The sequence below is a fragment of the Anolis carolinensis genome, chromosome 4 (genome assembly GCF_035594765.1).
Source record: "Anolis carolinensis isolate JA03-04 chromosome 4, rAnoCar3.1.pri, whole genome shotgun sequence".
NCBI lineage: Eukaryota > Metazoa > Chordata > Lepidosauria > Squamata > Dactyloidae > Anolis > Anolis carolinensis.
In genome coordinates, this window is record NC_085844.1 from 125,211,253 (window position 1) to 125,226,610 (window position 15,358).

Genomic DNA, 15,358 nt, shown 5'->3' on the forward strand with positions numbered 1-15,358 from the left:
TTTCCATTTTTTTACAAGGTCTTTGTTTTTTCTAAGGTCCATATTAAAATCCCCTCCAATTATTAGCTCCCCTTGATAAATTTCCTGTACTTTCCTAAACCACTTTCTAAAATATTTCTTTTGTCCTTTATTTGGGCCATATACATTTCCTATTGTGTATTTCTTGCCATTTATTTTGCATATTAGTACTATGTACCTCCCTTCCTTATCTATTATTGTTTCTAATATTTCCAGTTTCAATGAGTTTTTCATTATAATCGCTACCCCTCTAGCTTTATTCGTACCTCTCGCTTCAGCTATCACGCTCCAACCTGGAATATTTATTAATTGTTTGTTATCTTTCTGATGTTTGTGGGTTTCCTGTAAACAAAGCACATTGCAATACGATTTCTTTGCTAGTTGTATTATTCTTGACCGCTTGAGGTCTGAAGCCAACCCGTTTGTATTTAAAAAACACATTTTTAACTTGTCACCCATTATCTATGTATATTTGTGGCTCCTCATCTGCAATGTTCCCTTCCCTTATTACTGTGGTTACCCCTCCCCCCTTCTCAAATGTTAGTTTAAGGAAATGAATCTTTCCTTTCATTTGAGATTTCTTGCGGCACTGCGCCCCCTGTTCCCTCTCCTATTCGTTCTTTGTTATTACTATCCCAGGCCATATAGTTACTTCACTGTTTTTGCCCATTATATGCCTGCTTTCAACCCTCTACCCGCCATACATATTAGTTTTGTTGTACATAAGCTTAAACATAATGTCCATTCAATCCTGCATCCATCTTCCAAAGAGATTCTAAGGTAGAGTCCCTACTTATTATGATGTTGTAGTCCTTGTTCATTTTAATGGTCTTGTTAATCCACTAATCTTCATCTTCGTCACCTTCCTCTGACTCACTTTCTTCTCCTTTTTTCTCTGTAAAGTCTTTTGTTTCTGATGTCAGCGGAAGGCCCAATTTATCCAGCATTGAGTGAGCTTGTTCTGGTGTTCTTGCAGTATATTTTTCCTTGTCTTTGTAAACCAGAATAGCCATTGGTAACACCCAGGAAAACTTTATCCCGTGAGCAGTCAGTCTGTCTGCATACGTTTTTAAAAGAGCTTTTATCTTCAGAGATTCCGGAGACAGGTCGTGTTTTGGAATTATTTTTTTCCCTTTATATGTTAAGTCTCTGTTTGCTTTAAGGAGTTTAAACACTTCATCTCGTTTACTTTCTGTGGTGAAGGCCATTATGATATCTCTTACGCCTCCCCTTTTTGCATGGTGAAAGGTTCTGTGAACTCTTTCAATTTGAGTTTGCACTATTTCCATGTTTAAACCTTGAAGCCATAATATTATTTCCACTTGTAAATTCTCTGCAGAAATTTCTTCTGGGAAACCGGACAGTCTCAAGTTTTTTCTTCTTTGTCTATCTGATAGCTCAGCCACTTTATATCTTAAAGCTGCAATTTCGTTCTGGTTTTGCTGCGTTCTTTTCTCAGTCTGTTTAAGTTTTTTTTTAATTAATTTATTATCTTGTTGTATGGTCTTCATTTGTTTCAGCAGCATGTCAACTTTTGGATTCAAGGTTTCCGACAGCTCTGTAATCATTTGTTGAATATTTTGTAGTTCCCGTTTGGACGCCATTTTTGGCCGTCTTCCCGGTTTGAGTCTTGCTTATCTTACTTAATAAAGTCTCTTTCCCCCAATTATTTTACTGTAGAGAAAGTTTGTTGTCTGCAGGGGTCTCCCACAAATAATTATCCATTAACTGACTGCTAAATTAATACTTATCTCCGGCTCTGGACTTTATTTCATTTGTATCTCCGGAGAGTCAGGAACAGAGCTGCTTCCTCTTACCCAGGCATGCGCAGAGCCCCACCAAGAAGACCTACAAGTCTCTCTAAAACACCTTTGCAGGAACATACGAGAAGCTTGGCTTCTCATTGAAGATCAAGAAAACTGAGGTGCTCTTCCAGCAATCACCAGACAACCCCTCTGCAATCCCAGAAATACAGCTTAATGGTGTAACATTAGAAAATGTTGACCATTTCTGCTACCTTGGCAGCCACCTCTCTATAAACATTGACACTGAAATACAACACTGTCTGAGTTCTGCGAGTGCAGAGAGTGTTTGAAGATGGGACATCTGAAGGGATACCAAGGTGCTTCTTTGTAAAGCTGTTGTTCTCCCAACCCTATTATACGCCTGTAAAACGTGGACCTTCTACAGATATCACACTCAACTCCTGGAACAATTCCATCAGTGTTGCCTCTGAAATATCCTGCAAATCTCTTGGGAAGACAGACAGACAAATGTCAGCATGCTGGAAGAAGCAAAGACCACTAGCATTGAAGTGATGCTCCTATGCCATCAACTCCACTGGACTGGCCACATTGTATGAATGCCCAATCACCGTCTCCCAAAGCAGTTACTATATTCCCAACTCAAGAACAGAAAATGGAATGTTAGTGGACAGGAAAAGAGATTTAAAGATGAACTTAAAGCTAACCTTAAAAACTGTGGCATAGACACAGAGACCTGGGAAGCCCTGGCCCCTGAGTGCTCTAGCTGGAGGTCAGCTGTGACCAATAGTGATGAGGAATTCGAAGAGGCCCCAATGGAGGGTGAAAGGGAGAAACGTGCCAAGAGGAAGAAGCGTCAAGCCAACCCTGATCAGGACCGCCTTCCACCTGGAAACCAATGTTCTCGCTGTGGAAGAACATGCAGGTCAATAATAGGGCTCCACAGTCACCTACGTATCCACCACCAGGACACTGCACTTGGAAGACAATCATACTCGGACAATGAGGAATCGCCTAAGTAAGTAAGCAATTGTGCCAAAGTGGACAGATTGGAACCCTGCTTTGGCATGTTCCTAAACAGCATCTTGGGAGAAAGGCAATAAATAAATGAAAAGAAATGCTTACTCGTCCATGATGTGGATATTGGGTAAAATACCTATCCAGTTCAGAGACAGTTAAAGATCCTTTTGCTCTTGCATAATAGACAATTAACAGATAACCCTGGAAGGATCTGAGGTAGTTTCCTCTAAAACCCAGTTTCTGTAAATGATGTGGGCCACAGGTAATGTGTTTAGCTGTGCAAATATCCCATATGCTCTCTCATGTTTCAATGCACGCAGCAATGCTCTCAGCCCATTTTTATGTTAAGATGCACAACCAGTATGCCAACACATTATATAAATGAGCCAGTACTCATGTTAAGTGCCTTTCAACAGGATATGGTATGTTTATCTTGTTTACCAGCACGACATTGCTTAACCATTAGCTCACGTTAATGGATTTATAAAGCATAGGGTGATTTAAAAGTATAAACCAGGCTTTAAAACAAGGAAGCTTAGCATTATTCCAGATCTCTCAAGTTAAACAAACTCACTGGTTCTTAGGGAGGAGCTGAAGGAAGTTTCGTTCTGTGTTTCCTTTGGACATGGGTTTGTTAGATTATTTCAGCTATTTAACCAATCAACTTTTGGCTGAAAAACTGAGGGCTAGAAAATCACCCATGCCACCCATGCCAAAAACATGTGATAATGGGTTCTTCCGTTATATGGGCATCACAGTTAAGGGGAATTGTCTCCCCTCCAGGTAAACAAAGGATTAATTATGATTTAAGTTGCATTTATTGGGATCAGCATCATGCAAGAGCCACAGAGATTGCAAGAGATGATTGCCCAATATTTCCAAGTGAGAGATTATAAAACCTCAGGGTACCTCAAGGTGCAGAGAGAGATAAAGAGAGACAACAAGGGTGAGACTTTGGGACTGAGGCTGTCTACCTCACCTAGGGAGCTTGGTCATTGGCTGGGCCCAGGGGGTCCAGATTCCCAACTTCTCATGAACATTCATGGTCTAGATTCCATCTGCATTATGAACAGAATAGGAATAGTTAGCTAGTCTCATTGGGAATTATGATCGTTTAACACAGGCTGGCTGTAACTTTAATCCAAAGTAACACTTGAAGGAAGGTGTGTTCATGTACATTTTAATCATGTAGATTGCTTGTTTAAAATAAAAGCTTTCCCATTAAGAGCTCCTCTTTTCCAAGCTCTCTTCAGCTGCTTTTGCTCAGTGTGTAAATGCATGTGCATATAGGATTCTCATCTCCCAAAGGGAAGGGGAGAGGGAGTCTCTGTGGGGTCAGAGATAGAGAAAGTGTAGATAAGTCCCACTTGGTTATTTGAATCATGTGGGTAAATTCAGAGGATGATGGCAGCTAGATAACTCAAGACAAATGGGCATTTTTGAGGTGATATTGGCTTCCACATATGGGCTTCCACATATGTGGGTCAAATATGTGTTCAGCATAGCTATTCTCCCCTTATCTCACCTGTCCTCTTAACACAAAGCTTGTAAAATATTCACCCTACCTAGTCAGCTTTGGGAAGTAAGAATAATCTCCAGGTTGCTCAGCAAAAAATCTTCTGTTAAAAAAAAAACCCAATTCATCTCTCTGCCCCATATTTCCAGCAGCCATCATACCACAAATGACCAATACGTCAGGAAGGCAATAAATAAATAAATATCTAACATTTGTTCTGAGAATAGACTTGCAGCATAGTTAAAAATGGTCTGAGACACAACATTATCTAAAGCAGTGGGAGATAATATAGTACCCTACGGATGCTGATGGTCAGGAATTTTGCTAATAGTCATGGATTGTGGGCATTATACTCTGGAACCTCTTGAGCACACAGGTTGCCTCTCTTTGATCTAAAGAAGCTGACCATCTGACACATGTCAGGAATCTCTAGAGCAGGGGGGAATTCTAAAACTTCTACTCATTACCCCTTTTTGCCCAAGAAATTTTTACATGACTCCATGTATATAGGCATATAAAACAGATAAAACAACCAGACATTTACTGATAATAAATCACCATTTGCAAAGCTTGCTAAACAGTCTTGTTTTCTTTTTGTGTAGTACAGTTAAAACCTTTTCTGCAGAGTTTACTGTAAACATTGCATGTTGTCGCTAATAGATTTGCGTAAATAGGTGACATTCAGAAACCTTTTGCTATTGCAATTTTTTTTGGGATCTCAACACTGAGCTAAGGAGACCCCATTTGGGTCAGGAACCACAATTTAAGAAGCAGTGCTCTAGAGGAATATGCACACAATCTCATTTTCCCCATCCAGCCTGGCTATGATGGATGTGTGTGAACTGGGCCCGCCACTGAGGTGAGGTAACTGAGAAGGGGACTCAATTAATATCCAGGTTCCAGAAAACTAGTCTTTACCTCTCCTAAAACGTCACAAGTGCAAATATAAAACATATATTTCAGTTTAATCTGCTTTGCACAAAATTGTCAAAAAATTCAGTTCAGGTGTAATGGAAGACACTGTTTTCTCTGCTTGAACCTATCTGAACCTAGACTCATGTCCTCCCATTCTCCTCAGCTTCCATGTCTTCAAGAAGGCTAGAAGAATTATTTCCATAGGTACCAGTCCATGGGACAGAAGTCTGGGGCTCAGTCACTTCCCTCAGGCAGAGGGGATATGAAACTCAATAAGCTTTATTTGTATAAAGATTCTTGTGTTTTGTCTTCACCCTGACTGAGCCAAGTGTGACTTGCTAGTCACTGACGAGTCCTCAACAAAGCTATCACAATTTTTGAGCCTTGACTTGGTAGAACTGAAAGAGAAGCATTTTTATACCAGAGCTTATGGCTGGGGAAACAGTTATCATTTTGAAAAAAAGCACTGTTTTCTTCCTACTTCCTCTCAGAAAACCAAGATAGAACTATCTAAAAAAGGATTGGAGAGAAAAGTTATTAGGCTATACTCAAATAGCCAAGCTATCTAATGGTATCCAGAGAAGAAATAATGAAGAGTTCAGCAAAAAATGAAGGCTGGCATTTGAATATTTGGAAAGAAAGACAAATGTTGACTTTCAAGTAGCCGCAAAGGGAATTTACTAAATAGGGTATAGGGTAGGTTTTATTAGATATGGGATTCACAGTGAATAGTGACTGAGGTCATGGATGGTGAGTTCATGGGTGAAAGGAAGGAGAGAAACTATTTGTTAGAATGTTGCAGTGTACCTGTTTTGCTAATTAACCTAATTTTTGCTTGTCAACTTGTATACAATAAAATTAAAAATTTTGATCCAAAAAAGAAAATCAAGACAGAGTGTGGGTAGGACAATCTTTGTTTTTGTCTTCTAGAACTGCTGTTGAGGTCATACATCAACAAGGATAAGGCAATAACTGTTGGGATGGATATATCATGTGTGAAGACCATAGTTTTTCCTTCCCTCTCTGGACAAAATGTTCCCTTTTTCTTTCTCCCTCTCAAAGTCACTTCAGTCTTTTTAATGTCTGTCTCCTCATAGCCCTACTGCTCCTCATGGCGGACGAAAAACACACCCCTGACAGAATCCACCAGTGAGCCATAACTTCAGGTTTACATAGCTAATCATCAAGGTTTCATATATAGCAGACTAAATACATGATTAGGAAACATGTATTTTCCAATAATCATGGCATTAAGTGTCAGTATCAACTGAAGTAGAAAGCCTCCTCCTCCACAATGGAAATATACCTTCAAAGTAGGGTAACCAGTGACTCCGAAGTCTGTACATATTTTCCGATTAGACCTTTCAGCACAGTCCAGCACACCCAGCATCACTGCAGGCCTCCAATCTATGAGGGGGAGACAAAGACAAAAAGGGTGAATGTCCCTCCATTCTCTTTATGGACATGTTTGTATAACCAAGGTCAGCATGAAGTCATAAGGGACAGGGAATCTACATAGTATGGCACTAGGCCAGAAGAGTTAAAAGTGCTGTGGGTGCCAAATTAGGAGAAAATCAGTATACAAATCAAGTAAATAAGATGGGGAAATTGTAAGAAGGAGTGGTCAAGAGGCATGAGGACATAGAGTAGAAAGAGAAGAAAAACTGGAAGACAAGTGGCACAGAAGAGAGCTTCAAAGAGTCAAGCAACCCAAAAGACCGGAAGGGTAAAATTCACATGTTGACTGGAAAATTCACATGTTGACTGCGTGCCTTTTAGTGCTTGTCACCCAGTATATAACCAGCTTATAAAATCTCTCCATGAGCTATTGCCAATGACGTACTACAATAATTGAATAATGAGTCATATAAGGTAAAATTATCTTATTAATAAAGAATATTCATAAAGCTTTTTGTAATTTATAGGGAAGGTCTAGAAACCAACACTAATGTAGCAGTAACACTAATGTAGCAATTCCCCTGGAATTTCTGACTATGGGTAATGAAAATATTTTCAAAAAATTCCAAATCTGACAGTCAGTGATTGTACAAGTTAGAGCAGCGGTTCTCAAAGTGTGCTCTGTGGAGCCCTTGGGGCTCCGCAAAGCATACTGAGGGGCTCTGCAGTTCCCTCTTCCTTTTCCTGCCTCCCCAAAGCTTTCCTTCTTTCCTGCTCCTCCCTCCCTGCCTTCCTCACTGCCAAAAGCCTTTCCCATCACCTTCCTTGCTTCCAAAACTCTTTGATTGCGCTTTCCTGCATGGCAGAAAGGGATTGGACTGGATGTTCTCTGGATCTTCCCATGAAATGCTGTTAAGTTTATGTTGGTTGAAATTGTTCTTCATTTTAAATATTGTATTGTTCTATCTATCTTTTCTTTTTTTGCACTACAAACAAGATATTTACAGTGTGCATAGGAATTTCTTCATTTTTTCCCCAGTAAGTTCACACAAACATTCTCCAATCATTTGCCACTAGCCTGGCCCATCTATCAAATTTTTAAAACACAATGCATGGTTTGCCCATGCTTGATACATATACATTATATATAATATAATATATATTAATATAATAAACATTTCGTGATGTTCCATGAGAAACCTTTGCTTCAAAAAGGGCTCTGTGGCTGAAAATGTTTGAGAACCCCTGAGTTAAGAGTATGTTAGGGAACTGGCCAAGGTCTCTCATTAATCTTGGTCAAATCAAATTAATCTCCCTTCCCCAAAAGACTGTTTTGAAAGTAAAACAGAAAAATCTATATATGTCACTTTCAGTTCCTTGAGAAAACTGTAAAATACAAACATAATTAAAAACTATTTTTAAAAGTTAGTGAAAGGATTCTGCTACATATGGAAGTACATAGAAGGAAGGAACAACTGACCTGTTACTTGCTGTGTTTACCACCATAACTGCACTTAGACTTACTTCACCCATCAGTAGAGCTGGAATCAAGTGATACTCAAAGGCCATAGGTGCCACTTGGCCCTGTAAAAATGCTGACTTTGACCTGCTGGGTCTTAAGGCACAAGTTAAGCTAACCTTAGACTACTCTTCCCAAATCCTAGCCAATCTCCACATTATTCTATTCTATTTGAGACTGGTCAGAAACAGTTACACCAGCAGGCGCAGTATAAACAAAGGACACATTTTCAGGCTGAGGAGTTAGAAAGTTCGATGGCTTTAGAAAGATCAGCACATTGCAAATCCTCTGCATCAGAGGAAACTCCCAGGCATCACCTTCTCAGAGAACTATGACTACAGTCAACACACCAGCTGCTCCACCCTGGTGTTTTGGTACTTGCCACCATGAGAAGAGATTACAGCACACAGTAGTCATTGTTAACATACCATTCTGAGCCACTCCTTGCTTTTATCCTATAGGAACAAAGGTGTCCACCCATCTTCGTGTTTTGTCAATGATAAAATAATGTAGTCACAAAAACCATTATGCTCAGGAGAGCAGAACTGACACAAGTATCTAGAAAGTCAGAGGCCAAATTCTGACCCTGCCTAAGTTTGACCTGAATGGCCTTAGTTATGTACCAGCCCTTGGACTCAATTACTCCATTTATATCATGTCACTAAACAACATACAGCGGTTTTGAAACGCTACACTCAACACTTCCAAGTTTTATACTCACATATGATGATAAATAATTAAATCAGGACAAAAGTTTATGCGTTACACAGTTTGCAAAATTGCACTATCAAATATCTGTACACAGTTTAGAACTTCCTTTTAAAAACTGTGTGAATGATAGATTTGAGATTTATAGAAAATATGTATGTACATATGAGAAAGCTAACAAAGGGAAGGAATTTAAAGAAACAGTTAAATGCCATTCTGCTGACTTCTGGAATTTCTGTCCAGGTTTCTTCTCTGTTGCCTGTAGAAGTCCAAGCCACCTTAAATTCCTAAGTGTTCCATTGTACCACACAAACCATAAACATAACATAATTTACACGAAGACTGGTGGCACAGCCATACAAGTTGGGAACTAATTCAGTGTTCTTAAATGCAGATCACTGGAAAGAGGGTATTTAATGAAAAAAGTAGCAGGAAGGAAACAGTATTTACCCCATTTACAGTGATTTTCTGTCACTCTACGAGTTAATTCTACTTCAAATTTCAAATAATTTCTCCCAAACATCTAATTCAGAACAAAACAAAACAAAACAAAACAAAACAAAAAGCATCAATTATGTCCAGGCAAAGCTCTAGCCTAGATTTCACAGCTGAAATTCAAAAACTAGTATAAGTTTTTAAGAGCTAATCAAGGTGTCACCCAACAGCATGAAAGCTTTTATCTTCAGTAGAATAATCAGGTTACATTATTAAAACAAACAAGGGACAGGATAAGAAACAAAAAGATTTTAAAAATCTACCACATCTGAACACAAATGATTTTAGGATATTTCTGGGTCCAGAAAAGTACTGGTTTTAATCTATTTAACAGTGGAATATGCTGCCTGGGAGTTTGGTGGAGTCTCCTTCTCTAGAGGTTATTAAGCAGGGGATGGATGGCCTTCTGTTGGAAGTGCTTTAATTGTGTGTTCCTGCATGGTAAACATAGTGGAACTTGATAGTCCTTGGGATCTTTTCCAACTCTATGATTCTGTGTAAAGCCCTAAACCTCTTGAGACTCGGTCATGTGAAAGACTGACTTCTCTTACAAATACCACCTGGACCTTTAAATCTTCGGAATCCTGCCAAAGAAGGAGGTCTTTTTAAAGATAGCATTCAGGTTTAAGAACATCTTTCTCAGAGAAGCACATGGTTATGTACCTTTCTTCTTCAAGCAAATACCTTGTTCACTCACCCAGGTCTTTTACATAATATACAAGTTTTAGCATGGAGTTCACATTGTTCTTGGCTCTGGAAATTAATGTGAGACATCCAAAGAACCACTATAGAAATACATAAACAAAATTAAAATATAAATTCCCTCCCCCCTCCAAAGAACACAGACAAAACCATTTGTTTAGCTATATTTATTTTTTGACACTTTTAACTACAAAGTTTCCTGTTGTTTCTTTTGAATTTAACAAGCCCTGGTGTTGTCAAGCCACTGCGCCCCATTCCCAAAGGTTTTATAAACAAAAGACTTCAAGAAATATTATTATTTTTCTTTATTTTTCAAACATTTCCCACTCTTTCAGAGGTTACAATATTGAAGGCAGTGGAGGCTCTGGAGGGACCTAGCAGCAACTGTACCCTCAATTGTATTACAGCTAAACCCTTTAATAAATGTATAAAAATGATGTTTTTTGTATTGCTGGTGTACTGTATTGATTTCTAAATGTATAAACTTGTAACAAATGTATGCTGAAGGCACCTGCTGTCTCCGTGCCCCCTGTATGCATAAGCTCCTGGAAATGGAGATTGCTATGTAATTAACAAAAGGCCTTTCTCAAGCAAGATAAAATTATATGAGACATATGATCCTTTTTGTTACCAAGATGGGCTTAGGATGTGTTCCTGTTTAAATAAGAGCTGGCGGCTTGTCATTTCCATGGGAGAAAAGGCTAAACCAATATGAATACATTAGTCTTTTGAATATCAACTAAACCCCTAGTTGTTTGGGATTGTCACCCTTTTATCTCTTGGGTCTTGCACCTTTGTCTCCATGAAACTGTTCATGGAAACAAAGTTCCCTGTTCCCTTGATCCGTCTCCCTCCTGGCTGGTGAAGAGCTGCCTGGAAGGTCTACTCGATCCATTGAGTAATATAATCAATGGCTCTCTTGAACAGGGGGTCTTCCTGGACAACCTAAAAGAGGCAAGGGTTCGTCCCTTGCTAAAGAAGCCTAGCTTGGATCCCATGACCCTTGCCAACTATCGTCCTGTCTCCAACCTCCCATTCTTGGGTAAGATGATAGAGCGGGCTGTACTGGGACAATTGCAACAATTTCTGGATGATACAGCCGGCCTGGACCCTTTCCAGTCAGGCTTCCGCCCTGGCCATGAGACGGAGACAGTCCTGGTTGCCATTACAGATGAACTTCGTCGCCAGTCTGATAGCGGCGGATCAGCGCTACTGGTACTTCTCGACCTTACCGCAGCGTTTGACACCGTTGACTATGATCTAATGATTCACCGTCTCACCATGTCCGGAGTTCGCGGTCAGGCCCTCAATTGGTTCAACTCATTTCTGCGAAACCGGAGCCAATGTGTGGAGTATATGGATCAAGTCTCTGACAGATCTCCCCTCCTATGTGGGGTACCCCAAGGTGCAATTCTCTCCCCTCTTCTCTTCAACATCTACATTAGACCCCTTGCTAGTTTGGTTCGGAGTTTCAGCCTAGACTGCTATCAATATGCAGACGACACCCAACTCCTTCTGCGCTTGGAGCCTGGAGCAACATCAATACCAGACAATTTCACCTTATGTCTGGAGGCTCTGTCGAACTGGCTACGTGCTAGTAGACTGAAGGTGAACCCGGCGAAGACTGAGATTCTCTGGCATGGCCGCTCGACTGGTCTGACCCATTTGCTACCCACCTTCGATGGTGCTGCCCTATCTCCTTCGCCTACCGTTAAGAGCCTGGGTGTCGTTTTAGATTCGCAGCTGACAATGGAAGCTCCAGTCGCTGCTGCCAGCAAACAGGCCTTTTTCCACCTACGACAAGCGAGGCACCTGCTACCCTATCTATCTGATGAGGTGCTGGCAACAGTCATCCATGCCACGGTCACGTCTAGGCTGGACTATTGCAACGCCCTGTATGTTTGCCTTCCGATGTCCACGACCCGAAAGCTCCGTATTGTTCAGAATGCGGCAGCCAGGCTACTCACAAGAACACCCATGAAATGCCACATAACACGAGTACTGCAGTATCTGCATTGGCTTCCAACTGATTACCGTGGTCTATATAAGATGCTAGTTCTGACCTTTAAAACTCTTTACGCCCAGGGCCCATCGTACCTTAGGGACCGTCTCTCCTTCTCCCATCATCGGAGGTCGCAACGACCATCCCAATGAGACTTACTTTATGTACCGGGTCCTAGAGAAGTGCACTTGGAAAGGACCAGACGCAGAACTTTTTCTATTTCTGCCCCTGCCTTATGGAATGCCTTGCCGCCCTGCATGAGAGCCATGCGTGAGTTAGGGCCTTTTACCCTAGCATTCAAGACCTGGCTCTTTACTAGAGCTTTTAATCTATGTTAATTTTATTAATATTTGTATGTATGTATTTTTATCCTTTACAATTTTATCTTGTAAATCGCCTAGAGCATCGTGGATGGAGGGCGATTAATAAGTAATTAAATGATGATGATGATGATGATGATGATGAAGAAACTGGACACTTAAATCAGTCAAGGGATCACCTGCATACCTATGTCATCACTTCCCCCAGTTTTGTGTCCTCCCAGAGGATTTCTCTGTAACAGACTTGACTTTTAAACTGACCAACCATCAGCTGTTTTTCTCCCCGCCACAAGGATCTTCTCCTTCTGTCAGTGACATCAGAGAAACCTCCAGCCAATCCCTGCGTGGATCTGAGCTGGAAAAGTTTTTCAGCCAATTGGGGGAGGCACAGGACGTCTGAATGCGCTTTGCGGGTACTAACATCCCTTTTGGCTAAACTGCAAGAAACCTCTGTATTTTGCCTTCAACCCAAACTGCTTGTTCTCTGTCCTGGCTGATCTGATTTAGCAAAACTCACAGAGCATGGACTTCCTTATCTGCAGTCCTAGCTGAAATCACTACAATAGCGCTTTGTAAACATGAACAGTGTAAGTTTTCCCCCAGTTTAAATGAAAAGGATGTGTTATAGAGCAACAAAAAAAAGAGCTTGAAGAATCCATGTACAGGTAGCCCCTGAGTTACAAACATCCAACTTACAAACAACCCATAGTTACAAATGAGGGCGAGACAACTGGAAGAGAAATGAATCTACTCTTCAGAAAGGAAATTCATTCCTGAAAGAGTCATCATGAGAAAAAAGGTGTCTCAACTGAAGCTTTATCACCACTTCTTTCTTTTCACAACAAGCCAAATTTTTCAAAATCCAATTCTGACAGGGATAGAAAGTGAGGTGAAATCTTCTGAACAAGAGCAGAGACAGCAAAATACACACCACAGAGTGTTAAACTTTTCCTACACTATTCAAAGCTAGTATATGTATGTGTGTGTGTGTGTGTGTGTGTGAATATGTGTGGGTGTGTGGAGCTAAACTTTGAAATGTACCTGTTTAAACTTACATATAAATTCAACTTAAGAACAAACCTACAGAACCTATCTTGTTTGTAACTTGAGGGTTGTCTGTAGATCTGAGACATTAGACACCAGGTAGCTAATTCATGGAATTCACTTCTGTAACATGTAGTAAGGGATTCCAATGTGAATGGCTTTATAAGGAAATTCAAAATGTTTGTGGAAGAGTATCAAGTGAGGATGCTATGTTTCAGTGTTGGTATCAACAAAAGCATTTTATCTGTATTTGGAGTATTTGTATTACAAGTGGATTGCATTGGTTTTATAGTTGTATGATTTCCTTCTTTCTCCAGCTTCTTTCTTCCCTTTCTAGACTGCCTGTTTTACATTGTTTTATTCTGTAAAGTTTCATGTACTGTACACTGATAACATTATATAACCACCACAACAGTAATAACTATCCTCTGAATATTAGCTATAAGTGAACAGAACTAGAAGGCATGGTAATTGTTGCAATTATGGATTGTGTTAGTTCGCCGGGTGTGTGTGTTTTCCACAGCGATCCACTTGGTCACAGCGGGAAGAGAATGCTGGGCTGTCAGTTAATACTTGCACGCCTCTTGGAGGTATATTTCACCTTTGCAAAGTTATTACACTTATACACCCACAATTCTGTATATGGGAAACTCTTATAGACATCTGGTACCCTATAAGAAATCTGGAACAAATTTGGGAGTACAGTAGAGTCTCACTTATCCAAGCCAAATAGGCCAGCAGAACCTTGGATAAATGAATATCTTGAATAATAAGGAGGGATTAAGGAAAAGCCTATTAAACATCAAATTAGGTCATGATTTTACAAATTAAGCATCAAAACATCATGTTATACAACAAATTTGACAGAAAAAGTAGTTAAATACACAGTAATGTTCAATACACAGTAATGTTGTAATTACTGTATTTACGAATTTAGCACCAAAATATCATGATATATTGAAAACATTGACTACAAAAATGCCTTGGATAATCCAGAACCTTGAATAAGCGAGTCTTGGATAAGTGAGACTCTACTGTATATTATTTCAGATGAGTACCTGTAGCAGTCTCTTGACAGCAACAAGAAAGAGCTTTCCATGCAGTCATGACGGCCACATGACCTTGGAGGTGTCTATGGACACTGCCGGCTCTTCGGCTTAGAAATGGAGATGAGCACCAACCCCCAGACTCGGACATGACTGGACTTAACATCAGGGGAAACCGTCACCTTTTTACCTTGGGCAGGGGGGGGGGGGGTGCTGTAGATTGATTAGCTCGTCCTCCTTTGCTTTACTTTTGAACAAACTATCTGGCTCTTGTGGGTTTAGAAACATGTTTGAAAATATATAGGCCAAACCTCAAAAGAATGACTTTGCCATTTGACTGCAATTTGAAACTGTAACCAGCTGATAAAATGTGTACAATACTGCTAGGTTTGCAAAATCCTCTGCAAAAAGCAACTTTTTCTGTCTAGCTTGCAAAACCACTCTGCAAAATGCAACTTTCCCCCCTCCATCCGAGGCAAGTTCCTGATTAATTGTTTCAACTAGGGCTAACATTTGGAATTCAATTAGAACAATTGGAATTTGATAATTTCTAAAGTATTTCCTCGCAAATCCTGTGAAACGTAATTGTGATAATAAAAGACAAATGTCTAAAGAAATTCTGAGGATTGGATAGTACTACTTAGGAAAGGACACACACATGCCACTAAGGTGTTTTTAAAAACATTCTCATATTTCATAGACTACACAGACTGTTGTTCTATACCAACATGCAATAATATTGGCCTCATATAAGACATTTGTCTGGCTTTCTGTCTTAACCACTGACTTAACTGAGGGAAATTAATTCTTTGCAAATCAGGAATAACACAAGGGCCTCCTTTTGATAAGAAGGATTTTCTAACTCCCCATTTCACTTGTTCTTGAGAATGTC

General features: G+C 40.0%; 1 protein-coding gene across 2 annotated transcripts in view; it reads right to left on the reverse strand.

Annotated features, from left to right (window-relative positions):
- Positions 1-15,358, reverse strand: part of qsox1 (quiescin sulfhydryl oxidase 1) — a 105,726-nt gene that overhangs the window by 58,349 nt on the left and 32,019 nt on the right. Inside the window, exons 1-2 of one of the 2 annotated variants that reach the window (XM_016993010.2) lie at positions 8,111-8,317; positions 6,539-6,639 (exon numbers count right to left, since the gene is read on the reverse strand). In XM_016993010.2, coding sequence (XP_016848499.1) covers positions 6,539-6,622 — 84 coding nt within the window. In that variant the 5' untranslated portion in view covers positions 6,623-6,639; positions 8,111-8,317. Of the gene's footprint in view, positions 1-6,538; positions 6,640-8,110; positions 8,318-15,358 lie in introns of those variants that run through there. The other variant, XM_003219833.4, reaches the window with a different exon arrangement.